Source organism: Papaver somniferum, unplaced genomic scaffold, assembly GCF_003573695.1.
Source record: "Papaver somniferum cultivar HN1 unplaced genomic scaffold, ASM357369v1 unplaced-scaffold_125, whole genome shotgun sequence".
Taxonomy (NCBI): domain Eukaryota; kingdom Viridiplantae; phylum Streptophyta; class Magnoliopsida; order Ranunculales; family Papaveraceae; genus Papaver; species Papaver somniferum.
Genome location: NW_020621603.1, coordinates 14,772,878 through 14,800,672, shown reverse-complemented (window position 1 = coordinate 14,800,672; position 27,795 = coordinate 14,772,878). Strand labels below are relative to the sequence as shown.

Sequence of the window (27,795 nt, the reverse complement as noted above, 5' to 3'; positions counted from 1 at the left end):
ATTTCTGTCTGAAGAGTCAAAATTGAAAATTCTCTAAATAACTCAACACCTCCTTGTAACCATGATATCGTTGATTATCTCTCTGACTCTAATCGTCTTTGGTTACAAATGAATAATTTCAGAAACCCATGACTCTCTTTGGAAGAGATTTATACTAACTGGCATGAAACTATGTTGTGGGATGGGATATCTTTATGGATTTCATTGTTTGGATCGTAAACCTAATATACAGATCTAAAAAAAATCCTAAAAATGTTAAAATTGAATAAGCATATCAAATCTGAAAGAAACGATGCAAAGAAAGAACGATGATGAAAGATCTGGATATCCCAGTCGCGTTTCTCCTCTTAACTCTCGGTCTCTTCAAAATTTATTTCCATAAGAAAAACATAAACAGAATTTTAAAAAATCTGGGTTTGTGAGAAATTTATTCAAGAAAAAAGGGTGCACGCGTGAAGTTTTACGTCTATGGGTTTCATAGTGGAGAAATCTGACAAAATGGGTCTTACAATAGTTTTCACATGCGCATAACGTATTCAGTCGAGACAATGTTCCCCAAGCCCAATGAGATTGGTCACTCTTACACTTCTCGAAGAAACTGACAAGAAGCCCAGCAACCTTGTCAGCTTAGTAGGGATCAAATTGGAAGCCAGTCTTTTCAATGCTTTCATGAAACATAAATGGAAAACTTAATACTAATAATATTCGAATGCCAACTAAGTCGTGTTGGACGGTAAAGAAAGTGCACATAAATGGACCATACAAAATCTATGAACCACCATATTGGTAGCGAGTGTTTTTTGAGAAGTTGTATCATTTTTATTTTTCCTCCGTTTCTGAAAAAATTAGGTCAAATTGAAAAAGTGAAAGTAATATTTTTTCAGAAACGGAGGTAGTATTTATTTTCCCTTTCAATAGGCATGGCGGCGACAAGTCATTTGGCTGTCAAGGCCAATCAACCTTAAGGCCCTTAACCTGTCTCATTTGGCTTTAGATGGAGCGGATTTGATTGTTTCCCCTGGACCCTCAAGTTAGGTGTTTGTTAGTTTTTCATAGAATTTCCCCTAATGCTTTGGTAAACTTTGGAATTTTTACAGACACCAATGTCAAGATTAATTCTGCTAGGGTAAAGATGTGATGGTAAAGATGTTTTTTCATATGGACAATCGACCTGGAACTTAAGAGATTGAGGACAGCCTGAGAGAGGCTTTTGTTTAGTTTAGGGTACAAATATATCCTTATACAACAATAAATATGTCCTTACTTTTTAATAATTTTATCCATTTAAAATTACATTCCCTTAATACCCATACCCATATAATATTTTTCTTTATTTTAAAATGCAACAAATTTCTTCCTCTACCACTTCACCACCACCACTAGCACCACCACCACTAACATTCAACTACCATCCCACCACCACCGTTCAACCACCACCACCTACTGATGAGTCCTAAAAAGTGCATATTTCTATGTATTTTTCTTGGCATTTAACTCATCTTTTGTGCATTAATTCTACATTTTATCCCATATTCTGTATTTTCATTGTTTTCAAGAATAAATATTTTTATTAATTAATTTTGCATTTTTAGGTAATAAATAAAGCTTGGATGAATCGCGGAGAGAAAAGAGCAGAAAAGTGGTGAAAAGCCGAGAGGAATCACGCAAGGAAGCCGCGAAGAATGTCGTGCGCAAGACTCAAAGGCTAGAAGTGGGCTTGAAGAGGAAGAATTGTCCTTAAAGAAGATATGGGCCCGGCATACCCAAGGCCCAAAACCTTTACCCAAACCCATTTACAATATCCATACCCGTCTTCATCTTCAGCCGTCAGATTGGATCCATCTCATCATCCAACGGTCGCATCATCTTCATGCATCGAAATCTGAAGCTCCTGTCAAACACTTCAGCACCTAACTCCATCTTGAGCCGTCAGTTTCGTTGTATCAGGCATCCGACGGTCGCTCCAAGCTTCCTTCCATCTCGCCGTCAGATTGATCTATCAATTCCCAATCCAACGCTTATCCTCGCTGTTCATCAACATTTTCTACACCCGCCTAACACTACAACACCAACCCCACCCTCACCTAATCGAACCAAACACACCCCTTCTCTTTTCCATCGATTTCTTCTTCCTCCTCCTTCCCTACACAGCGACACCACCACCACCAACTCTCTGTCCCGTCGCTGCCACCACCATAACTCCCACCAAAAGCCATCATGGGTTCTAACAACCACAACCCATCATCACTATCACGTCCTACATCTTCCTCAACAACTACTTTCATCTATTTTCACGCCACTGAACCCTAGGTGTGAAGTTGGTGAGATAGGTTGATGAGCTAGAAGTAATTGGAGCAGGACATGGAGCGGGAAGAGAAATAGAAGCATGGGTAAACGTATTGGAGTGGATATCAGAGATTAGGTAAGGGTCAATTTCACTTTTTGGTGAAACCCTAATTTTCTGATAATTTGGGGATTTTTGGGTTTTTGCTTGCTTGTATAAATAGAAGGTGTTGGGTGTGAAATTGAGGTATGCCCGGAGTATCTGGTGCACCAAGTTGTAGTAGTTTATTTTCAGTATTGTGTTCATCATGTTATAATTTAATAACTAGGGCTTTGATGAAACCCATAATCATATGTTAAGATAATTCATGTTCATGTTGTTGTTCTTGTTGTGCTTCTGCTTTAGGAATGATAGTTAGCTAATGGATCAAATTAGCCTGTGATCAATTGTACTGTAAGAAGACAGTTGATACTAGGGGTGAGTTAGTGAAGTTGGTTGATAAGTCATCCATTTGAGACCTCTCTGGAGGAAGAAATGTGCTTAATTGATAAAGGAATGACAGTTAGCTAATTGAACCAAATGAGCCTGTGATAGGTTGTGCTGTAAGAAGACAGCTTATACTAGGGGTGAGTTAGGGAGACTAACTGATAGATCATTCATTGTAGTTTTATCTGGAAAGGAACAAGAACATAATTTGAATAGGTATTGCCTTAGCTTAGGATTATTGGGTGGATTCAAATGCCCTAGTGCTTTTAGTCACTAGAAAGATTTAGAAAACAACACCAGCTCCCTCCTTGTCCCTGTGGACTTCCCCTTATTTGCTCACTCACTACTTTAGATCCTGTATACTTGCAGGTTTAGGTTAAAACATAGTTTTAGGACTCATTCCTTGAGCTACCACCTACCAACCGCCACCACCATTAATATTCCACCACCACTCCTTCACCACCACCATTACACCATCAGTCCTCCACCACCACTAGTTCTTCGTTGCCACCATCACTACTCCGCCGCCGCCACCACCACCGTCACCGCCGCCGCCACCACTGCTTCAGATATTTATGTATCAACAACAATAGTTGATCCAAATAAAAAATAGAACCAACAATAGAAGTTCATCCAGTTTAGTGGATCAACAACAATAGTTTATCCAAAAAAAAAGGATCAACAATAGAAGTTGATACAATTTAGTGGATCAACAATGGTAGTTGATCCACTAAAATTGGATCAACAATGAAAGTTGATCCATGTAAATGGAGTGAACTTGGCGTGAGTCGAACACGCATCATCCGACATGGAGTCAGTCATGCTACCATTGCACCACAAGTTCAACATTGGAAGAAATTTGCATGATTTAAACTACAAGCATGATTATACTAATGCAAGAAAATGTTGTAAATAATAGACGTTGATTGGATCAACAACAATAGTTGATCCCGTAAAAAATTGGATCAACAACAGGAGTTTATCCCATAAATGGGATCAACAACCGTAGTTGATCCATAAAAAATTGGGTCAATAACCGTAGTTGATCTCATAAATGGATCAACAACAACAATTGATCCCATAAAAACATAAAACCAATAAAAAAATGATCATCACCTAGACAAGCACCACCGTTGTGTCTCTCTAAAAAGTTCCCAATCCTAGACAAGCACCACCGCCGTCCCAAAGGAAACAAAATCACACTTAATCTTCACCTCCACCGCCACCACCACTACCACCACAAAAAAAAATCAGAACCACCACTATCTATATCTCCAATTTTATCAATAACAGTAAATTTGGTCAACAACAGGAGTTCATCCCATAAATGGGATCAACAACCGTAGTTGATCCATAAAAAATTGGGTCAACAACCATAGTTGATCCCATAAAAACATAAAAAACAATAACAGAATGATCATCACCTATAGCTTCACCACCGTTGTGTCTCTCTGAAAAGTTCCCAAACCTAGACAAGCACCACCACCGTCCCAAAGGCAACAAAATCACACTTAATGTTCACCACCGCCGCCGCCACCACCACCACCGAAAACAATCACAACCACCACTATCTCTATCTCCAATTTTATCATTCCAACCATAACCACCACAATCGATCAATTGAAACAATACAAATACGTTTCTAGAAAGTTCAGATCTGAAATCAATCAAATGATAGTTTTTGTTGAATTGATTTACAAGGATAATGATATACTTATCTGTTCAATCGTTTTTGATGACGCTAAAATCATATCTCGACATATTTAAACTTGATTTTGAAAATTAATCTTTAATAGAAGAAGAAAGTTTCATCTGATGTTGATACTTGTGGATCAAATCGCGAACCAGTTAACGACGGCGAAGGTAGTGGTAGTTGCAGAGCTAGTGACGATGAAGACGGTGGTGGTGGGTTTGGTTTGATTTTCAATCTCAGATCTGAAATCTGTTCTACCTCAAATATGTTCTTTGAAATTGTGGTTTGGTGGCGGCGGTGGCGTTCATGTTTGTGGTAGTGGCTATAAAAATGGAGGTGGTTCGACTGATGCTATTGTCGGAGAGATAAAAATGGTATTGGGGGTCGACTGTTGTTGTTGTGGGAGAGATGGAAATGGTGTTGGGAAGAAGAAGGTGAAATAAGAACAGAAGGTTAAATAAGGAATTTTGGTGAAAAAGAATTTTAATAAAAATTTTAATTATGCCATCAGGGATATTGTAAAGTTTTCTGCGGATATTTATGAAGGTCATCAAAAGGAGAGACAATAATTCAATTACCACTTTAGTTAACCTCAACAGGTGCTGGATGGAAATGAAGGTCCATAAAATGAAATGAGTTTTGTGGTAATGTTTTGTCTACTCTACCGGGGTACCCATTTTCTTAAGGGTATAACAAATTCCATATAAGAAACCTTTGGGAATGGTAAGCCCCTGACCAAATTGGGAGACCCTATTAGAAACCATTGTTGTTTTGATTAATTAGCAGAAGATTTTTGTACAGATGATACATAAGTTTATAGTGTGAATCCATCCACGTTCAAGATGAGATGCAAACATTAAGCAGTTGGAAGTCATACAATCACGATTTCAATATAAATCATCCAAGGATTTTTTTTCATTATTTCAACAATTCATAATAAATACAAATGTAAAGTCATAACAGATCTTCTGCAATTCATCTTCCATTACTCTTTTTAAACTCTTCTAACTTTCCTTTGGATTAAAATAATCCCCCTTTATGCCTTTAGGCATCTGCACAAAATATTAAAAAAATAAATCAAATCAGTTATTTTAGCACCAAAAATCAGCTACAGAATTAATCAAATCTTTTCTAGAAAATCAAGAAAGTCATCGTAAAAACATATTTACATGGAAAAGGCTTCCACAATTGAGACATAACATGAGAAAGAAACAGAAAAATTAACATTGTGAGAGGAAAAATCATAGTGCCAACAACTTCTTCTTGTTGTCGATCCTGCTACTGAACCATCACTTTCTTTTTCCATGATTTTGTTGTTGATAATCAAAGAACGAGGGAACTGTTGTTGTTTGCTTTAAGGGAATTTAGGGTTTGCTTCTCTTTTTTTTTTTAATAGGAAAGGAAAAATTTCATTGAAAACTTTAAGGAATGATTATATTTAGTTCATCTCTGAGAAAAGATTTCAGCCAGCTTGGGAAGTTTGTAAGCCAACTCTCATCATTCCTAGAGATTCTAGCCTTTTTTGCTAGGCTATTAGAAACCTCATTAGATTCTCTATGCATAAAAGTGCATTTCCAATCTCTAAAAGTAACTAAAAGATTCCTACAATCTTGAATCACATTATTGTTCGTCCATCAGACTCTATCTAAACTACCATTTATTGCATTAACTACGTTGAGGCTATCCCCCTCCAAATGAATATTGTCGACAGCTGAATCTTTTGCCAACTTTATGGCTTCAAGTGGTGCTAGGGCTTCTGCTTGATCCTCATCTTGAGCTAACCCTGAGATTGATTGCGCACCTCCATATTTCCCTGCATCAGAAAACATCATTAGTCCTATACCCATATGTTTGTTATCTTTTAAAAAGGAAGCATCAAAATTTATTTTTTGAAAACCCTTGTTTGGCAATTGCCAAGAGTTCACATCTATGTTCTGCCTGGGGTGTAGAATATTGTTCCTACATTTAATGGAATTAATATTCCAATCATTTAGATCTTTATTCACTTGAGCTACAAACTTCGATGTCTGAACTGTTGCATTGTCAAACACAATTGAGCACCTAAGTTTCCAGATATTCCATATAGCATGACCGACAAACTTGATATAGTTTTCCTGTCCTCCTCCGGTTCCATTAGTGTTCTGAAACCAACTCTTAATCCAGTCCTGCAGATTAGCATTTAAGATACTTCCTGCAATGTTAGCATCAAGAGCAAACCACAATCTTTTCGTTACTTCACAGTCTATGAAGAGATGATTAATAGTTTCATCATCATGTTCACAAAAAGGACAAACATTACTAATGGATCTAACATACTTATCAATCTTACTTCTCACAGAAACACATTCATTCATACACTTCCAAATGAAGTGTTTTATCTTCTGTGGAACATCTAATTTCCACAGAGATTTCCAGGGAAAGTTGTTAACTTTACCACCATACAGCTCATTGACAATACACCTATAGGCAGATTTAACACTAAACCTACCCTTGTAGGTTGGGGACCATCTTAGAGTGTCTTTACCAGATATAGGAATTCTAATTTTACAAATATCAGAAACAGTGTCCCTGTCAAATAGAGCATTTAAGATTTGTAAATTCCACTCACCAAAATCCTGCACAATCAATTGGTTAACAGTTTTCATATTACTAGAAGCTAAGGAAGCATCAAGAAAAGAATTCATTTTTGGTAACCATTTATATTTCCAAATTTCAATTGATTGTCCATCTCCAACTTCCCGTCAATAGTATTTTCTAACCAAATCAAGGCCTCTACAGATACCTTTCCATATCCAAGACACAGACTCAGAAGTTATAACATGAAGAAGATTAGAGCTTAAAAAATACTTATGCCTAAGAATTTGCACCCATAGAGCATCAGGCTCTTGCAACATCCTCCAAGTTAACTTAGCGAGAAGTGCAGTATTGAGATGCTCTGTTTTTCTTATGTTTAAACCTCCTAGTTCAATGGGTTTAGTCACACCCAATTCTTAGGATAGTAACCTCTTGCAGTACCTTTTTTCTTCCAAAAAAACTTCCTTTGAACAAAATCAAGTCTATCAGTCATTTTTCTCGGCACAGGAAAAACAGAAAGATGATGAGTAGCCAGAGTACCTAAAGTAGATTTTATTAAAACAATTCTACCTGGTTGGTTAATGTATTTCCCCTGCCAAGTTTCTAGTCTACTCTCACAGGAGTCCTCAAGGTGTTTAAAAGTTGTCATTTTATCCCTCTGCAATCACAATGGCACACCTAAGTACTTATCAGCTAATCCTAAATTTTTAATTTTAAGGATAGCAAGAATCTGAGACTTAATCCTAGGTTTTAGTTTAGGACTGAAAGCAATTCCTGACTTATCCAAATTTATAACTTGGCCAGAGTACTTACTAAACCTTTCAAGCATCATCTCTAAACTTTTAGCACCTTTGACAGTAGCCCTGGTGAACACAAGACAATCATCAGCAAAAAATAAGTGACTAACAGAGGGGCTAGTAGTGGTTACCTTAATACCTTGGATTTGGTCTTTGGTTTCAGCATCAATAAACATTTCGGAGAACACATCCATGCAAATAATGAATAAGTAAGGGGACAAGGGGTCTTCCTGCCTAAGACCCCTTGATACGGGACGTATTAGGAAAGTCAAAAGTATATTCCAAGAGATGGTTATATCTTGGATATATCTCAATTTAAGTATTTTATTTATTAGGATTTATTTGATTAATATTGCTTTAATGAGAATAATATATTTTGTTAGGATAATTAGGAATGTTCTAGATTTCTAGGTTTTATGTTTGATGCTATAAATAGCTTATTTCATCATCTTTGTAAAACAGATGCGGCTCGCTTTTATCTGATTAAATGAAACTATCAAGTTGTTTGGTTAAACATCATTGTTATTCTCTTTTAACTCTTGGATTAGAGTCTTTGCTCCTGGATTGGAGTCTTCTATCATCCTCATTAAGGAGTGGATTCTCCCTGTCTTTTACCGCTTCCGCTTGTGCCATATCAGGTGGCATCAGAGAAGGTTTTCCTGCGTTGTTCGTCTGTAAGGCCGCCTAGAAGAATCAGTCGAGGATTCCTGTGATCTCTAGGTTTTTATCAAAAAAAAAAAAAAAGAGTTGAAGAAGTCTTCTATAAGTCGTTGGGTATTAGTTCTTTTTAGTGGAAATTAGGGGGAGACCCAAAAAAAATATATTCTCATTCTCAGGCCCACAATTAATTTTAGGTACCGTGACACCCATAATTATATGAAATTATTAAAAATGTATGCATGACGGATTATGCATCCGCATGACGGGTTATGCATCAGGGGTATAATTGGCAACACAACTTGGATATAACATATCTAAAAATCCGCGCCTTCGAATTTTACAAATTTTATATCGTTGGAAATCTTTTAAAGAGAGCTACGCAACGAGTACAAACAATAATATTAAATTTTTGTTTTTCACGAAAAAATCGGAGGTGATCATCATTTTAGGCAAAAATTCGAAAACTGACTACATAACCATTATGCAGCCACCAAAAAACATGCATAACACATTCTGCAGACGCATAACGAATTATGCAACCATTTTCTCCACTACATAACAAATTATGCATTTGGATAACAAAAGTATGCATCTATAACAAGTTATGTAACCATTATTTTGGTTGATTTTACTGCGTCCATAAAAAAATTGATGCATAATGCAGTATGCATCCCATATTTACGGATGCATATCAGGTTATGCATCTATTTTCTCGATGCATAAAAGATTGTGCAACAATTTCCTCGATGCATAATGCATTATGCAGTCATATTTTCGGATGCATAACAGATCATGCATCCATTTTCACGACTGCATAACATGTTATGTAGATATTATTGTAGGTGCATGACAAGTTATGTAGTCTTATTTTTTTTTTGGTTTCAATACTAAGAAAAAAGTAGCTGCATAACGTGTTATGCAACCGTTTTCTGGACTGCATAACAAATTATGCAAAAAAAAAAAACTGCAGAACGTGTTACGCAACCAATTTCGTGAATGCATAACAAGTTATGCAACAAATTTTGTAGATGCATAACCTGTTATGCATCACTATTCGCGTCTCCATTTTCGCAATACTGCACACAATACATCCAACCAACACCAATTACACACTGCATCAACTAACCGTTTTCTGGACTGCATAACGTATCATGAGAAATATAAACAAGAAACACCAAGAACAGCACCAGGTTTATTTATCTGCTGTGAAGTTTAGCAGCAGCAATAGCTAGCACACTGACCTTTTGTTTTAGGCTCTAGAACACTAGAAACTGAGAAGCATGAACTCCAAACGACACAAGATGGCCTCAGAAACCCAACCAAAAAGTAGTAACCAACCATTATCACCAGTAGTTTCTCCTTATACACCAACTTAGATTAAAAGCACTGCCGGTGGACAATGGATGGACCATATTCATCGTACCCACCATTGGAGATCCACATCTGCAAACACATTCGAACAAAATTGCAACAGGAGTATGTTAAGGCTTTTTTTCACAGTGGGACAAGAGTAAACAATAAATTGTTTTACAATTAGAACGCCACGGCTTGCACTGCACATTAATGTCCAAAGTTTCCATTTGCCATCGGAATTTGAACTCAAGTGGAAACACAAAAAACAGCTTTGGCCATCTTTTGAATCTTATTAGATAAATCAGTCGAAAGAAAATTAATGAGCTCAATTTATCTTCCATTCCTGCATTGCAACAAGACTAGCCCTGGTTCACTAAACCATCAACACCCGCAACTGCAGTTTCATCTATTCAACTCCGTTCACACTTTCCACCTGAATCTCAGAACTTCAACCACAGAAACGATTGCTGCTTCTGTTCTCTCTTATCTTGTTCACAGTTTCAACCAACAACACCATCAAACCATTTTTAACAATCTCTCAATCTGCATAAGTTAAATCTCTTTAGCGTCACATCTATCTTCATCTAAATCCCACCACCAACAAAAATCCATTTCTCTATTCTGACGAAACCCTAACTCAATTTTCTTCTTCGTCCCATCACAACAGCAGATGCCCTTTTTGATTCATCTTCATGGCTATAACCTCATCTTCGATTCAACAACTGTAGGTTTATCACTGTCTTCAATCTCGAGTATCAACAGTAGTAGAAACTATGCCCATCTTCAATTTCTTCTTTGATTTCTTAACCACGAGCTCAAACCCATTCTTTGATTTCATCAATTACAACCCATATTGATTCAAATTACACCTTGTCCATACCTTATGAGATCTCGCCTCCAACCCTCGTACTCATGATTTGACATTAAAATAGAATTTTATCTGAGAAATAAACTCCATGAACCAGAAAGATTATAATTTATTCATTGAATAAAAGAGAGAAACCAGATTTATATTTAAGGGATACGGGGAAAATAAAAAAGCAGAACTTTTAGAAAATATGGGTTTGGGGAATAATTTTTTCCCCAAAAATGGGGGCGCGCCTGAAGTTTTCTGTCTGTAGATTTCTCAGTGGAAAAATATGGGAGAATGGGTCTCACTGTAGTTTTCACTTCTTTTTATTACTCATGAACATAAACTAAACCCGTTTAGATAAGTCAAGCCCACTACTGCTTTGTTCACGTAAGCCCAACTGCCTAATCTTCTATGTTACTGGCCGCTCCGTTTAAATTTCTTAAGTAAAGTTAGTCATCCAAGCATCCACACTTCTAAAAGATGGGAGAACTTCACGTTAAATTGCCCAAGTTTGTTGGAACAGTTAATGGAAGGGGATGTTATTTTGTAATCCACGGTAGTTGCGAAGAAAATCTGATCTGGAAAAGAATGGCGAAGTTATTTGATCTTGATATAGATTGGTATTCTAATGTTGGTCCGATTGAGTGGTTTAACGGAACAATCACTGGGATTGGTGGTTGCAGATTTTTATTATCTTTTGGTGGGTGTTATTCTTTCTCAAATTTTCATGAAGTTGTTGACACAGATATGTGGTACATCGTATTGGGTAGGCCATGGTTATTGGATGTTGGTGCAGTTCATAATAAGGATAACTCGTATGAATTTATGTGGGGGAGGACAAGGGTGCGTCTTATGCCACGTCCTAAGCCAAAGGAAGAAACAACCCACAGGGAGTGCAGCAGATTTGAGACAGTAGATAACCAAAAATCACGTGAGGTTGTTGTTAATCACCAAGGTGGCTTGTTAGTTTCAAATGAGAAGACACTCGCGTTGCATCATCCTTGCCCATTTGAAGATCCATTGGCTATGTTATGCACACCAACTTTGATGGGATGCCGACAAGACCAAGCTTGGAAGGTTGCGTGGGAGTTTTTGTATTGTAATGGTGGGAACAAGCGACACCGAATAACGAGTTATTACATGCATAAAGTGATGATATTCTGCAAATGATTCGTGATTCCAATACATAATCCAAGATCGAGTTGTACCTCAAGTGGGAATGCCAAAATTCTATCATCCACTCGTCATTTTCAATATAAACTCGAGACGAATTTTGTCGCAGTGGGGGAGCCTGATGCGGGACGTATTAGGAAAGTCAAAAATATATTTCAAGATATGGCTATATCTTGGATATATCTCAATTTAAGTATTTTATTTATTAGGATTTATTTGATTAATATTACTTTAATGAGAATAATATATTTTGTTAGGATAATTAACAATGTTCTAGATTTCTAGGTTTTATGTTTGAGGCTATAAATAGCCTATTTCATCATCTTTGTAAAACAGCTGCGGCTCGCTATTATTTGATTAATGAAACTGCTAAAGTTTGTTTTGTTAAACACCATTGTTATTCTCTTTTAACTCTTGGATTAGAGTCTTTGCTCCTGGATTGGAGTCTTCTATCATCCCCATTAAGGAGTGGATTCTCCCTGTCTTTTACCGCTTCCGCTTGTGCCATATCACCCCTTGTAGGATAGTAAACATCTCCAGGTGCACCATTCAACAAGATGGAAGTAGACACAGTAGAAATACATTGCTCAATTAAATTGCACCAATGATTATGAAAACCAAGTTTTTTCAAAATATCAATTAAAAATTTCCATTCAATCATATCAAAAGCCTTGGACATGTCAAGTTTAATAGCCCTTAATCCAAATTTAGTTCTCTTCTTCCTCTATAATTATATTGTCTGTTATTTGTCTAGTTGATAGAAAAGCACCTTGATAAGGACTAATGAATTTATCCATGATAGTTTTGAGCCTACTTGCTAGGAGTTTAGATATAATCTTGTAACTCACATTACTTAGACTAATAGGTCTAACCTTAAAGTCTGCAGGGGTCTTAGGTGCTTTGTTTTTAGGAATTAGAGAAACAAAATTGTGGTTCATTTGTTTTAAAAGATGACCAGAATGGAATAAGCTTTTAACCATGTCTATAGTATCAGCACCAACAACATCCCACATTTGTTGGTAGAATCCAGGGGGTAGCATCAGGTCCTGGACTAGTCCAAGGTTGCATCTGCCAGACAATGACTTTAATTTCTTCATCAGTAGGAGGGTGAATCAGAAAATCATTTTCCTCGGAAGTAATACATGGCTTTATGACATCACTAGGGGGATTAGTAATTCTACTCATCTTACTAAAATGATCTTTCAATTCACCAGCTATCATGCTTCTATCAGTCAACCAAATTCCAATGTTACTTTTCAAACAATCAATTTGGGTTCTCTTTTTCCTAAATTTGACTTTATCATGAAAATATTTGGTGTTTTTATCATCAAAAGTCAGAACATTTTCTTTAGCTCTTTTCATGTAGTAGTCTTGTCTCACATCATACCAGTATTTTAAAGAATCCTCTAGACTAGCTTTTAAGGCAATACTAGTAGGATCTAACATATTGCTAGAGATATCCTCTAATTCTTTTTGTATGTCATTTATGTGAGTCTGAAAGTTTCCAAAAGAATCCATGTTCCATTGTCTAAGGCCCACCTTGACATTAGACAAACATCTAGTGTGTTTATAAGCTTTGGAGCCATTTTCACTAGTTCTCCAATTTTCAGCTATAACATCCTTACAAGTATTATTACTGAATCAGCATCTATCAAATCTAAGGGGTCTCTTAGTACCATTTTCCTCCCTAGAAGTAACAAGTAAGATTGGAGCATGATCACTAGCAACACAAACAAGATGATAAATGATGGCATTAGGGAAAAAAATCAAACCACTGAGCATTCACAAGAGCCCTATCAAGTCTTTCTATAATCAGAGAATCTCCATTTCTATGGTTACTCCAAGTAAAAGGATTTCCTGTAAAATTTAGATCAAAAACACCTAAATGGTCTAAATGACATTTAACTTCATCAAGCTGTCTTTGAGAAATTTGGTTGCCACCAACCTTTTCTTCATGTCTGATTATAAAGTTCAAATCACCTAAAATTATCCATGGCCAAGTGTACCTAGTAGCTAATGAATCAAGGTAATTCCACTGCCTAACCCAATTTTGGTCATCTAATGCATTATACATAAAATTTAAAAGGGTATGCCAACTTCTAGAATCCATGTTTACTAAAATAGAAATGAAATTGAAATTCATATCAACAAAATCTATATGAATTCCATCATTCCAAAGCATAAACAGACCACCAGAAGCACCAATTGGATTAAAATATAGATGATTCATGTAATTATAGGAATGACTCCATTTATCCATTTTCACATTCATAGTTTTGGTCTCACACGAGAAGATAGTGTCTGGGTCATTAGCTCTAATTAATTCACCTATGTGTTGCCTAGTATACTTATTTCCAAACCCCTGGACATTCTAGGATAGAATCTTCATCTTATAAGAAGTAGAAATATGACCTTTGACAGTATATCTAGACAATAATATTGGGCTACTCTTTCGGTTTCCTAAGCAGTTATCAAAACAACCACAATTACTTCTACAAGTAAACCAAAACACTTCAAGCAAATTGCATAAAATATGTGAATCAGAAATATGAAAAACAGTAAAGATTAAAACCTGATTTGCGGTGTTTCTTTGAATCTCAGCAGCAGGGAGGCGCATGTTTGGCTCAATTTGTTCCCATCCATCCATCTCAGAGTCCATCATCCTCATGTATTGATCACCAGTAGTTGTGGATCGATTCTCCATCGGGACAGATACACCCATTTCGTGCCCTAGAAATTCTTGGCTTTGATTTTCTCTGAATAAGGGATTTGTGAATTGAGAGTTTTGTTCGATGAGACCAAAATTATCTTCCACCCCGTTATCTCTGGACCTCTTAGTTCTCCTTGGGTCAAGCCCATCATCTTCAGCTACTTCAGGCCCATTACCATTATCTGCTCCAGCGGCAGCAGCAAGCATTGCTTCTACTTTGTGAGCATTAGCATCATACAGATTTTGGAATTCTCCCTCTGGCATTCTAAATATCCACAGATGGAAAGCAATCTCTTCACATTTATCATCATCATGATCTAGGACAAAACAGTGTGGACATATGTTCCTAGGCTGCTTCTCAAAATGATATTTGATCCACACCTTTTGTCCAGCAGCAGTTAAGAGCCAGTTTCCTCTGTTGAGTTGCTTCCTCAAATCCACCTCAATTTTTGCCTTCACCACTCTTCCACAGACAGTGAAATTTTTATTATCTTCATTTGGTATTACTCTACCAATATCCGCACACAGCTTATCAATGATTCCAGCATCAATATGCTCCAAGTAAAGACCTCTGAAAAGCACAGAAAAGGCTTGATAATTTAAATCATAATTATTCAACTCAATCCTTGAGTCATAGTCACGTAGTACTACTAGAGCTTTATTCATAATCCATGGAGCTTTCCTTTAAACATCATCGTGGTCTTCTGTGTTTTTTAATTAGAAGACAAATAAGTTTCTTCCCATGGTATGCACTCCAACTTTTCTATAATTTCTCCAGACAATATTCACCTCCTTTTGAACAGTTTCATTAGACATAACATCAGGATCAACGATTTTTCCAAGCAGCGAGTTGCTCCATTTGTCAGCAGCTTTATTGATTTCTTCACTTGAAACCAAGCTTCCTCTAGAGCTTTCTCCCATTAGAGACGTTTCTCTCAATCGTTTGGCCATGGCAGCAAGTTGGGATTGACTAAGTTCTACCATCTTCTTCTCAGTGATTTTTCTGCCGCACTGCTTGTATATAAAAATCCAGAAAGGATGAACATTAGTTAATATAGCATTAAGGTTTCCTTGACATTCCAAAAACTTTCCCAACATACTGTTATTTCGTTGCCTCGTTATAATAAAGACCCTAATATTTTTAGGATATTCGTACCAATATAATTTAGGCAGGAAAATTTTCAAAATTTGAAAATCCTTGAAGTCCGGATTCCAGCTAATGAAAGTACCCGTAATACCCTTACTGTTCTTATAACTGACATTGAGCAACAGGTATGGAGAAGAAATACTTTGATGAGTGATCTGGTTTTGATATTGAGAGAGTTTGAAATTATTGCAATGGATATCATACACAACTGTGTTTATAACAAGATAGGAGATAATGATATAAAGTACCACTACTAGACACCTTCCACAACTACCAGCGAAACTTTCCATGGAACTTTGATGATGGACTGCACACCACTGTTTGAGACTAGGATATTAGATTCAAGATTGCACTACTGCTCCCAACCACCGGATCTCTACTGTTAATACAAAGAAACACCACAAATCAAACGATTAGTGATTCATATTAAATCTGAAGAAAAAAAATGCAATATTGCGTAAATAAAATAGAACGCGAATTTTTTTTTTAAAAAAGAATGAAGAATCATCTAGCAGACTCTAATCATAAAATTAAAAAAGAAAAGAAAAGATTATAGTAATCAAAAAAACAAAAAAACAAAAATTATCAGATTGAGTTCATGGTTTATTTGCATCCGACTTTGGGGCCGGTTTGCAAGGATCAAAGTAATGTCCTTCTAGACACCAACTAGGGTTTGCTTCTCTCTTTACTTCTATAGCTGAAAACTGTGTTCTACTTATAAGGGTTGGAGATATCTACCTCGGCCGTCCAATTTAGGGTTCATTTTCAGATTTGATCCAACGTTTTGGAATGCATCATTCAATGACTTGACTGACCCCATATAAGTACCTCTTCGACACTTTAATTTACCAAAGAACCCCAGACCCGTAAATCCAATTACAAATGCACTTATGCTTTCATGTAGGATACATTATGCGACTGCTTATTGGCCATTTGGTTTGGTGATAACATCTTCTCACCACTGGTGGTGCTATATGAACATCTATTGAAAATTTCTAACCGACCAGAATGGCATGAAAAAGAAAAAAAAAGAACATATGGGATCCATAATGTGGTAGATTGGTAGTTAGGCCGTGTGAGTCTCAAAAAAACTCAGGAGACAGACTTTGTTTGGGAAATCGAGCAAAAAAATTTATTGTTGTCCTACTACTACAATAGTGTAATGAGAAGTACAAAAAAGCCTCCAACAGAGCGAGTTACAAATGACCCAAAACTTGTTCCAACATGCGGCTCCATACTCTTCATCAAACTCCTGTTTTAAAATTACATCAATCAAATTTACCCGAAGTTAGTTATACTACATTGACCCAAATTTTATTGTTAATAATTTACTGTATTGTAATTACCGATTTACCTTCTTGAGGGTAAGCAAGTGCCTGTGGAGTTGTCTCGGTCATTGTAAGCATTAGAAGCGCGACCAAACAGCCTGGGTTTGCATAAACGGAGGCATATCTACAGCCAGAATCCTTGCAGCGGTTCTAGAGAAGAATTCATCTAACTGAATCTGTGAAAAACAGTTTATTGAAGATACTTATGCTTTTGCCATCCTCCTAACACCTGCAAATAGAATCAGAAGTCACATTGAGGTGTTGTATTCTGTCGTTCAGCATCATGGTCTGAAAGCTAAATCGCAGTAAACATCAACATTTTGGAATTCAACAAGATATAAAGTAGCATTCATCACAATATACACCAAAGCTTATTCACAATGCAATTAAGCCACAAAATCACGCATATGTACAACTTATTACCTTTTGACGGTAGTTGTGTGCTTTGAGCATATCAAGTAAGGGGTGCATGCTATCTCTGTCATGAGACATTTTCGCAGAAAGGTGTCGGTCCACACCATTGCCAATGGATTTTGATAGTGCGGGGCGAGGAAATTAAGCATTGAACGACACAAAGTCCAACTCAAGCATGAAGTTCCATTGGCCCTGCAATACAAACAATGCACATCTTAATAAAAATTTGAGAAAATAGACGCATAAGAATGATCTACTGAATGTAAGTGGTAGTCTTTACTTTCTATTCACAAGTTCTTTTCTGAATTGCACACACTCAGAAGCAGTCAACACTTCACCAGCCATGGCATCCACATTGCAGCGTATATAATCTCAAACTCCAAGCACGAGCAGCATGTGCAACCCACAGAGGCAAAATGATAGCTTCCTGCAAAACAAACATGGTAAAAATGACACTAAAGCTAATAACTTACAATGAATACCGTGATGTTCAGTTCACTCAATCTATTTTCATCAATTCTCACCTGCGCAGATCATAAAACTTCACCAATTACACCATCTGTTAGCTTTTTGTTGCGTTTTGTAACCACTGCAATGCTGAAAAAAGCTTTTCCTTCTGCAACAAATAGGGCAGAATATAGCCATGTTAAGTTCCTGAATTGTTAACTAATTAGCTTGACTATAACTTTGATTAAGATTTCTCTCAGTAAAACAAACACCCAGGATATCATATAGAAATAGAAGCATGGAACAGAAGGATAATTTAAATTGACTACTGAAGTTGATAGAGGTACCCAGACCTTCGTGCCATAACAACAAAAGACAGGAAGATAATCTAAAAGAATACAACGCAGAAAACCAATTCATATCTGGAAAGAGTAATCAAAGAACTCGTAAATGTTACTTGAGATTACATTGTAGGAAGAGTAGAAGGGATAAATAATAATCTGTCCAATTAGGAATACACAAACACAAACGATTGTTTTACATGATCAGAAAGATTACAAGCGAGCAAACCATGGTCAAATGAGAACAAATTTTTATTTAGACATATTGTAGGCAGCTGCCCTTCCCTCTAGCTACGTACATCATTGCTTCACCAGTAGCAAATATTTGCTGATTGGTAATTTGCTTCTGCTTCATATATTAGTGACTCAAGTCACCAATGAGGTTACAGGGGTTCCACTGTTCCAGCACCAACTGACTTGCCCACATTGAATGAAAATAACCTTCAATATATAAAGGCAACTTATTAGTCTACATACTACCACGTATTTCAATCATTCCTTTAAAACAGTACCACTCTTCGGAAAAATCAAAGCTTCCCAACTTAAAAGCTTCAAGTAATCTGGTGATATTAATTGACGAAAAAACAATGCAGACAGTGTTCTTAAGGACCCAATAGTCTTCCTTCTAGGTTGTACACTAGTTGGTGCTAGTAGTAGTGTTACGAAATTCTTGTTCTCTCAACTTAGTAATACACTTTATTTGTTTTCGAAGCATTCTGATATATTCTATAAGTCTGTGTACACAATAGAAAGGGACAAACCAGATTAGAGTACTCTACCTTTAGTATATGAGATGTCGAGATACCTTTGTTTTTCAAAGAACCATTTCCTCCATAAATTGATGGATTTCAGTTAAGATGCCGTAAGTGTTTTAACACCCCAGTGAAGATGGTAACACTGCAAACCAACACCCTTCAGAAATTCATCTTCACATTCACCCCCAAAATTTCTTCATATGCTGACTGGATTCAACTATCCTCACACTCGAAAGGTTAAAAGCTTCTGCACACCACCATCTCCAACACACACAATCCAATGTCCTAAAAGAATGAACTCCACAACAAATGAACAGCTGAAATAATCATTTCAAACATCTAACATTTATACAATATAACCTACCAGCAGGTTTAAGAAAGAAGTTGAGAAAGTAATTATCTGTGAGTTAGGTTATGCAGTTATCGTCCCACTATGTAGAGTACTCTATTAGATGTGAATTCTGCATGCCTCTAATTGTTTTGGTAAGCAAGTGCTCGTTAATCGACTCCGATGATGCTTTCATCATGAGTCTTATAGTATTTTTCTGAGTCCGCTCAAACCAAGTACGAATACCAGTTAATAAACACTCTTCTGAGTTGTAGTTTATAGAGATTAGAGATCTGAATCTGAGGCAACTTCCTCTTCAAACCCTCAGCTCGGAACTGGTCTTAGCAAAGTGGGAAGAAAGATAATTGGATTTTGGATACTAAAGAAGAACACACCACAATGGTTGTTGTTTCGATTTTAGATCTGTCCGTAATCTAACGGCTGTAACGTATTTAACCTCACCGGCTGACTTATATTATTGATACGACGTGGAGGATTTTGACGGTAAGATTAATTTTAAGGTGTCATCTGAGTATGATTCCTGGCCATTTGGTTTGGCGACAACATTTTGTCATCCACTGGTGGTGCACAAATTCAAAGACGTTTAAAATTTTCTCGAGGTAAAAACTACAATCGCCTAGTAAAGCATACACATAGTTTACTGAATTGAAGGGTCAACTCAGAGTTAAAGACCATGATGACAACTGCCATGCATAATAGCTGATATGGTTGTATTACATTTCAGAAATCGAGCAACAAATTTATTCTGATCAATTGGAAGAAGATTTTTGTACACTAGTCTTGAACATGAGTATGTACATCTTCTTCTTATGATGGCTTTTTTGGTTATGAGGATAGCTACTAGTACTACTACAATAATCTAATGAGAAGTACAAAAAACCTCCAACTGAGTGAGTTAAAAATGACCCAAAACTTGTTCCAACTATACAATGCCATGCTGCTCCATAATCTTCATCAAATTCCTGTTAAAAAAGTGTTATCCGATGTTAGTTCCTTTACTACATTAACCCAAATTTTGTTGTTAGATATCTACTGTGTTTGTTATTTAACGATTTACCTTCTTGAGGGTAGAAGCAAGTGCCCGTGAAGAAAACATGTCTCGGCCATTGTAAGCATTACGAGCGAGACCAACAGCCTGGATCTGCATAAATGGAGGCATATCTAATGCCAGAATCCATGCACCAAGTCTAGAGAAGAACTCATCCAACTCCATCTGTGAAAATCGGTTTAGTGATGATACTTTTACTTCTGTCTTCCTGCCAACACCCGCTCCATCTCCACTGCTAATTGAAAGACGCTTTATTGGCTCTTCTATATTCCTGTCTCCTCCTTCCATCTGTTGGTTTTTCACCTTCTCTTTTATTTCCTGTTTGATCTTTCCAAGTATTTCCATGGTAGATATTTTGCTGATGGGTTTTGAGTCTTGGGCTTTGTCACGGGGAGAGGAATCATTGGCTGCATTGACAGAGAGTGTAGGAGACTTCAGATACAAGACTAGAGGATCCACCATCAGTTTTTGGTGATTAGTTTTAGTATAGCAGTCGTTCTTGTTGACAGCAGATGAAGAAGAAAAGGAAGATCTGCCATCACTATGGTATATTTTCTTGTGGGTTGGTTCCATGATTGTCTTCTTTGTTTTTCAACTAAGCTCAACCAAGTCTTTTAAGGCATTTCTGTGTGGTTTTCAAAAAGATGGAGAGTGAATAATGGTGTAGTTAATAAGCAAAGATGGTGGGTTGAGTATAGGTGGTGATTCTCTGCTGCAATCTGATTTCTGTTGAACGTGACTTGAGGATGGACTATAGTTAGAGAGTACACAAACCTGGGGAAGTGGAAAAGAGATGTGGTTACTTACAATTTACTAGTCCATTGAATCTGACACAACATGTTTGAATTGAATATTTAATCTTTCTATCTACTCATTGAAACTTGAAACGGACTTGGTATTTACTGCTCTTTTGTCTTCAGGAGGAGTGAGGAGATCAATGATGGAAGGAACCATGTCTATCTCTGCAGGCTAAGAAAACCCCATAGTACAATAATACAAATTTGGGTAGTTCTTTACAGTTAAGATGCTATCAGGTATCCCTCACCCACATTATGTCCAGAGAGAGAGAGATTCATCATGTTTCTATGCTAGTCTTTTCTATGTACAACTGGTTTTGGGAGAAGATTAATTTACTCGATTAGAAAAATAGAAGCTAGTACATAATTTGAACAAATTTACAAATCAGATACGGATGGAACACCTAGTTCTAAGTCTGTCTACAACAATTTAGTTTTATGAAGCCCAGGATGCTACAAAATACAGCTAAAATTTTTACCCACCAGGTAAATTTCACGATGGACTGGTAAAACGGGAATCTCTAAAGACTGAAGTACCGCCTGAAGCAGCGGGAGAAGGGGATGAAGCCACAAATTGAGTTCCGGAGACTGATATAGGAGCAGGTGGAATATTTGCAGGATGTGCTGATCCGGAGGGAGCAAAGCGTGATGGACTTGGACTGGCTATAACGCCACTGGTTCGTGGAGGGCACAAAACCTGCAGAAAAAGAAATCAGAATGAATTAAATTCTTGATTGGATATCAAAGCTGAAATAACTAAAATTAGTAGAATCCCAGATGAAAAAAGAATGGGTGGCAATTTGGCAGTCAGCCCTTGCGATCTTGATTTAGTTCGTTAATCAACAAAACAGGTTTAAAAGTTTACAGCTAGAAAATCAATGGATAATGAGAAGAATTGTTACATGGCAATACGCATATAATTGAAAGCTTAAAATACAGAAGCTTATATATTCAAAAGAGAAGAGACTAAGCTAACCTTCTAAACAACTTCTAACTTAAACTTTGTTTGCAGTCCGGTTAAACAACATACTTCGTTCGTAAATTCTATTCTCATGCACTGAAAGTGTAAATCTAATAAACATGTCTTACTGTGTTAACAAAATCAAGTTACACTAAGGCAATATTATGATCATGAAATTAATTAGGTATAACTGTTTATGATATACTCCCTCCTTCCCTAATAAGATGACCTACTTGGTTTTAAACTTTATCCCAAAAATAGATGACCTATTTCACTAATCAAGGGATATTTCTAAAACTACCTTTTTAATTGATTATTTTCTCTATAAGAAATATGTATAATTTGATAGTCATGTTTATATTCGTTGCGTAGGTGTTTTAAAATGCTTTTCAACGGTATAAAGTTTATAAAAACCGTGGTACAGTTTAAGAGATAAAACGTTTCTAAATTTTACTAATTATTGCCCATAAGGGTATAATTGTAAAAAATAGTTAAATATACTCCACTTTCGTCCTTGCCTTAAAATTTGTGCAAACTACAACTAGGTCATCTTATTAGGGACGGAGGGAGTACATGAGTTGGAGACAAGATATTACCGTATTAGGTTGAAGGGAACTATGTGAACTCTTTCTAAAAGGAGAAGATCCAGAAGGAGATGTGCTGCGCATACGCTGAAAATTGCGTATATGTGCGTTATGAGGAGAATGATCTTCTGATTCTCCCTCTAAATCTCCACAGTGATTAGCATCCAAACCCGTTCTAGTAACAGCCTGTCTAGGAGACCCTAAGTCGCTTGTCTCCACTTGCAGAGGAGCAGGAGGTCGGATTACTGATGCCGGCACGTTGTTTCTTCTCTTCATCTCCTCCTCCGCATTTAGAATCTGCTGGGATCGTTAAATAGGAAATAAAGCCATTAGGAAATGTAGAAAGAAACTACTAATATATAGAGAATATGGTTCGTATTGCCAATAACTCCCTGATACGAAACATGAGTGTACCCGCTTAAGCATTTGCACTAGATTATGTTTCCTCCCATTCAGAACTTCCAACTTCTCCTCCAACTCCTTTTTCTTTTTCTCTTTTTCATATGGCAGATCCACATTTTCGCACACCTGGCATTGAGATAAATTATTTTCTACTCTAAAGACAGAATTGCAATGTGAAATAACCAATCAAATAAGATAAAGGAAAGCTGATTTCAGCGTCTGCCGATCAAAATCAACGATCAACCCATTTGAAAATGCAACTAAGTAGCCAACCTAAAATCAGCAATTGTCTCTCCCATTAAGCCCATCCTCACTCCTCAGATACTGTGGTCAATGCCATTACTGACACAATTGTTTGCAACATAGAAGTACTTGGCAAGACTGTCCATCATCTAGTTATTTGTTTCACTAGACTTATGATTCTTCCAAAAGTTGCATTGCAGTTCAGTTGAGACATATTTTGCTGACAAACAAACCCATATCAGACATTTTCGACTTGAGCTCATAATCTACCACCGCGCTAAGCCTTCACTTCCACCTATAACTCTATGAGGATATCCTGATATCTAGGTATAGGTAAACCAAATTCAAAATTTTGCTTATGGTAAATCCCCTACTTTTGGAGGTTCTAATTCGAATCTAGAATCCCATCCGTATATCAGATTCTCTTTTATGTTTACATCAACATGTGTCAAAAACTATCATGTATGTTCATATGGACCGTTGGACACCTATGTGACTTGCCTATTGCCCAAGCGAAACTACCAAGACTTCGTGAAGTCGTTTCACTTTAATCGTTGATCTAGAATAAACTTGCATAACCCAACTAACTTGCCAATATGAAATTTCAATCTTTAGCATACTAGATTATCAATTTAGAGCAATTATTAAAGAAAAAACACACACAAGAGCAACAGAGAAAACAATCTAGAGAACAGCACTTACATTTATAGTTGGTTGATCAGAAACCACCAGCACCTCTTGTGAAGTCCCATTCACACCAGCGGGGACAACATTTTCCAAACCACCAGAATCAACCTCAAGTATTAACTCTGTTATTTCATCAACAGTCAAAATACAATCGTCTTCAACTTCCACAGGTTGTTGTTGTTCATTACAAGTACCACCACCATCAATATCCAATTCAATCTGAAACTCTTGCTCCTCTTTACCCGCCGTTAAAAGATGCTGCTGTTGTCCCTCCTCCTTTTCCTTCACCTCAATCAAATCCACAATTTCTTGTTCCAATTGTATAAGATCATCACAAGTTTCAGTAGCTGAATCCAATTTGTTCTTTGAACCTCCACTATCTCCTACTCCTTCCCCTTGCTGTTGTAAATTAGGGTTAGGGTTTGGAACAGAAACGATTGTTGTAGTAGGGGGAGATGTAATTTTGGTGGAGGGAACGATAGCAGAAAGGGTTCTATCACGTTTATGTGAAAGAATTCTGAAATCTTTCAGAGAAATATTTCGTCTCGGCATCAACCATTTCCGAGGAGCGTCAGGAGCTTTATGCAAATTCCCCCTGTAAAGAGAAATTGCCACCATTGATTGTTTTGATATCTCTCTATGAATCTACTTGGTTTCGATCTCTCTCGGATCTGGGGGTTTTTTCTTGGAGATCAAAATTAATAAACCTAATTTTGAAACCCTAGTTGAGACAGAGAGGAAGAGAAATTGATTGGATTTGGAGGAACTGCTTTCTTCGAAGTTTGACAGTGGGTGCAGGAGGTTGAGAGGAACAGTCTTTTGGGGTGTATTGTAAGTATATCAGCACCCATTCAATTCGGGGATGTCAGGTTAGATTAGTTACGTAGGTCGCGTTTGGCACCTTTGATATCCCATTCTAGGTTGGGTTGTCCCTTTTCTACCTTCTTTCTCTCTCCCCTTCTCTCTCGTAACACGGAAAAAAAAATTACTTTCTTCAAATTTTAGATCCTTGATCTACCCGGTTTTGGTTTGATTTTTCAGATCAACCGGGAAGATCGAGTTTGTTTACTTCGATAGATTTATCTTCCAATAAAAGAAATTGTTTTTAAACAATTTTTATGATTTCTTATCGGTCTGATGATTTCACAATACTATCAAGACTTGCTTATTGTATTATTAGGTTTCTCTGGTGGATTTGCATCATCATCAAGCATGTTATGGAGAAAGACGATCTACTTTGTCAGACATAGAGATCGTTTGTGAAGAAATTAATTTGGGCGTATTACTTCCCTTTTATGGAAGCATCTAATATCCATGATGATCAGGAAACAAATTGATTTGAAACCATTATAAGGATATCAAATCCTTCAACGGGTTGCAGAAGTTTAATTTGATTTTCACATCTTGTTTCTTTAAGTTTCAAATGTAAATCATGTACTATCTGTATTGTCATGTTTCTTGATGTAATTGATCATGATCAACCAGGAGGGTGTGTCTATCTGCCACGTCTTCTATGTAATCCTTCAAACCTCAATTTGAATGAGGTAGTCAATAAATAAATTTTAGGGGCTTTGAACCTTCAAAAAAAAAAACTAAAATAACCATCGAAACGTGTTTGTCTTGTTTTTATTCTAAGTTTGGATAGGGATAACATAATTTTTCTTAGTTTTCGTAGGTTAAAAAAAGCAAGGTTTCACTATTCCCACAAATATCTAGGATATCAATATTCTAACCTGGAATAGTTAGTTATTTTGCCTTTAAAATAGGTAATTATCCTAAATTTTTTTCGCCTAACCCATTTTCACGTTAATTTTTTAATTTTACTATATTTTCTCTTTAAAAACTTATTTTATAATAAAATTAATAATGGGTAAATCAAGTGTTTTATAGTAAAAATTAATAATTAGACAAACAAAACATAACATATACACATACTCGATTTGATGGAAAAACAAACAACATCTAAACTGTTTTATGGTAATCCTAACTAAGTAAGATAAAACTCTAACCCAGTTAAGTTTTACGTTGTCAAAGGTACCAAACACGGCCGTAGTTTCCGGTACTTAAGAGCCTTTGTATAAGGTGCTTGGATACGGGAAGCAGAAGTAAGAAACAAAATGTTTTTGGATCTCAAAAAGTTAGATGCTTCTAGAAGTCAATTTGAGGCTAAGCCCTATGGTGTGCTAATCTAGCAACTAGATTAGCAGTCCACATCAGCGCCCAGTGCCGTTTGGTTCAGCGCAACCAATCTCAGTCGTCAGATCAAAAAATAAATCTCCCAGCGCTAAACCATTCAGCGAAAAGATGATCTTTCAGCGTTGAACCATTCAACGCTTCAATCTCGCTACTACTTCAACTACGAGCAGATGCTAGGAGAGAGAACTAGTGTTAACAAATAGACAACACTTTTTTTTTAACCGCAACATTTAACTGCTAATCTAGTAGTTCAATTTAGCCCATAGGAATAAGTCTTATGATGTATCCAAACTAACTTCTGTCTTTTTTTTTTTTAATTCTATAAGTCAAAAAACAACATTTTAATAAGTGATACGAAAAGGATATTATAGTGCGTTTGAATACCAGAAGCAGAAGTAAAAAGCAAAATTGTTTTGCTTCAGAAAAAGTTAACTTTTCGACTTAGAAGCCGTTTTGAAATTCTCGATACCCAAATTGATTTCTGGCTTTTCGACTTCGAGAAGTCAAAAAGCAACTTCTCATGTGTTATCCCAACAAGCTACTAGCGTTTGGATGCCCACTCAGTTTTTTACTTCTTGACTTCAAATCCAGTTTTGGTAAAATTTCAAAACGATCTCTAGAGGCAAAAAATATAACTTTTTTGTTCTGGAGAATAGTTATACTTTTGATTTCTGCTTCTCACTTTTTGTTTATGGAGAATAGTTTTGCTTCTGATTTCTGCTTCTCACTTTTTGTTTCTGGAGAATAGTTTTGCTTCTGATTTTTGTTTCTCATATTTGTTTCTGAAAAAGGAGAAGTGCTACTGGTATCCAAACGCACTATTAAATGATTTTTTTCCTCAGAACCAAATAAATTAAAAGAAAACTGACCACTCAGGTGCGAAGACTGAATAGCGTTGTACCTGTGAAAAGTATTACAATTATGAAATAAAGGATTGTTACCATCTAGAGGATGTAGCATATGGGTTATCCATTGTTTCTTTGTTTTGGATTCCAATCATGCCTTGGGGAATTACAATTAAAATGTCTGAGATAGCAAAATAAGTCAACACTTTCATCAATTATTGTTGTGTTTGATGTTGTTTCCGTTTGCCTACGCTTTAACTTTATCAATTATCTTCGACAACGTTTTCATCGATACCTTGGTTAAATTTACCTGGCACATACTGTAACATATCGTGACAAGTTTATGTTGGGTGATTCTGACTTCCGAGTGTGTGAGTTGGTCTATATTTGGGTTTTTATTAAGGATGCATTTTGAAGAGTTGTGTTGTAGTATACTCTGGAAACACTTAAGGCTTCCTGCCTTCCATATATATCATATTATGAGAGCATATAGTTGTATCCACTCTATATTTTTTTTTGATACTACGATAAAAATTTATTATATATTGGAATTGGTTACACCATTTATGTCAGCATATAATGCCTCAAGTATAAAGTTTGGTGGATACTGCATCCAACTATTACTAATCCGAAACATGCGGGAGTGTCTAGCCAGCTTATCAACCGGT

The 27,795-nt window shown here is 36.5% G+C and overlaps 2 protein-coding genes and 1 long non-coding RNA gene across 4 annotated transcripts; all 3 read right to left on the bottom strand.

Annotated features, from left to right (window-relative positions):
* Window positions 1-16,816: 16,816 nt before the first annotated feature.
* On the bottom strand, window positions 16,817-19,743 carry LOC113331592. The gene is made up of 7 exons (XR_003351047.1): window positions 19,040-19,743; window positions 18,560-18,701; window positions 17,997-18,088; window positions 17,753-17,899; window positions 17,482-17,664; window positions 17,085-17,287; window positions 16,817-16,982 (listed from the first exon to the last, which is right to left on the bottom strand). It is a non-coding gene; the product is annotated as an uncharacterized LOC113331592 (long non-coding RNA).
* A 339-nt stretch (window positions 19,744-20,082) lies between these two features.
* On the bottom strand, window positions 20,083-21,115 carry LOC113331189. The gene is made up of 2 exons (XM_026577931.1): window positions 20,422-21,115; window positions 20,083-20,326 (listed from the first exon to the last, which is right to left on the bottom strand). Exons 1-2 carry the CDS (start codon window positions 20,983-20,985, stop codon window positions 20,114-20,116), a joined length of 777 nt encoding a protein of 258 aa, XP_026433716.1. The 5' UTR covers window positions 20,986-21,115; the 3' UTR covers window positions 20,083-20,113.
* Window positions 21,116-21,524: 409 nt separating this feature from the next.
* On the bottom strand, window positions 21,525-24,923 carry LOC113331493. Of its 2 annotated transcripts, none has more exons than XM_026578202.1 (4): window positions 24,102-24,923; window positions 23,169-23,282; window positions 22,767-23,054; window positions 21,525-21,906 (listed from the first exon to the last, which is right to left on the bottom strand). In XM_026578202.1, the coding sequence occupies exons 1-4, from the start codon at window positions 24,702-24,704 to the stop codon at window positions 21,703-21,705; spliced, it is 1,209 nt and encodes a 402-aa protein (XP_026433987.1). In that variant the 5' UTR covers window positions 24,705-24,923; the 3' UTR covers window positions 21,525-21,702. The 2 variants fall into 2 exon arrangements, with proteins under 2 accessions (XP_026433987.1, XP_026433988.1); XM_026578203.1 differs by having other exon boundaries at window positions 22,767-23,051; window positions 24,102-24,921.
* Window positions 24,924-27,795: the final 2,872 nt, after the last annotated feature.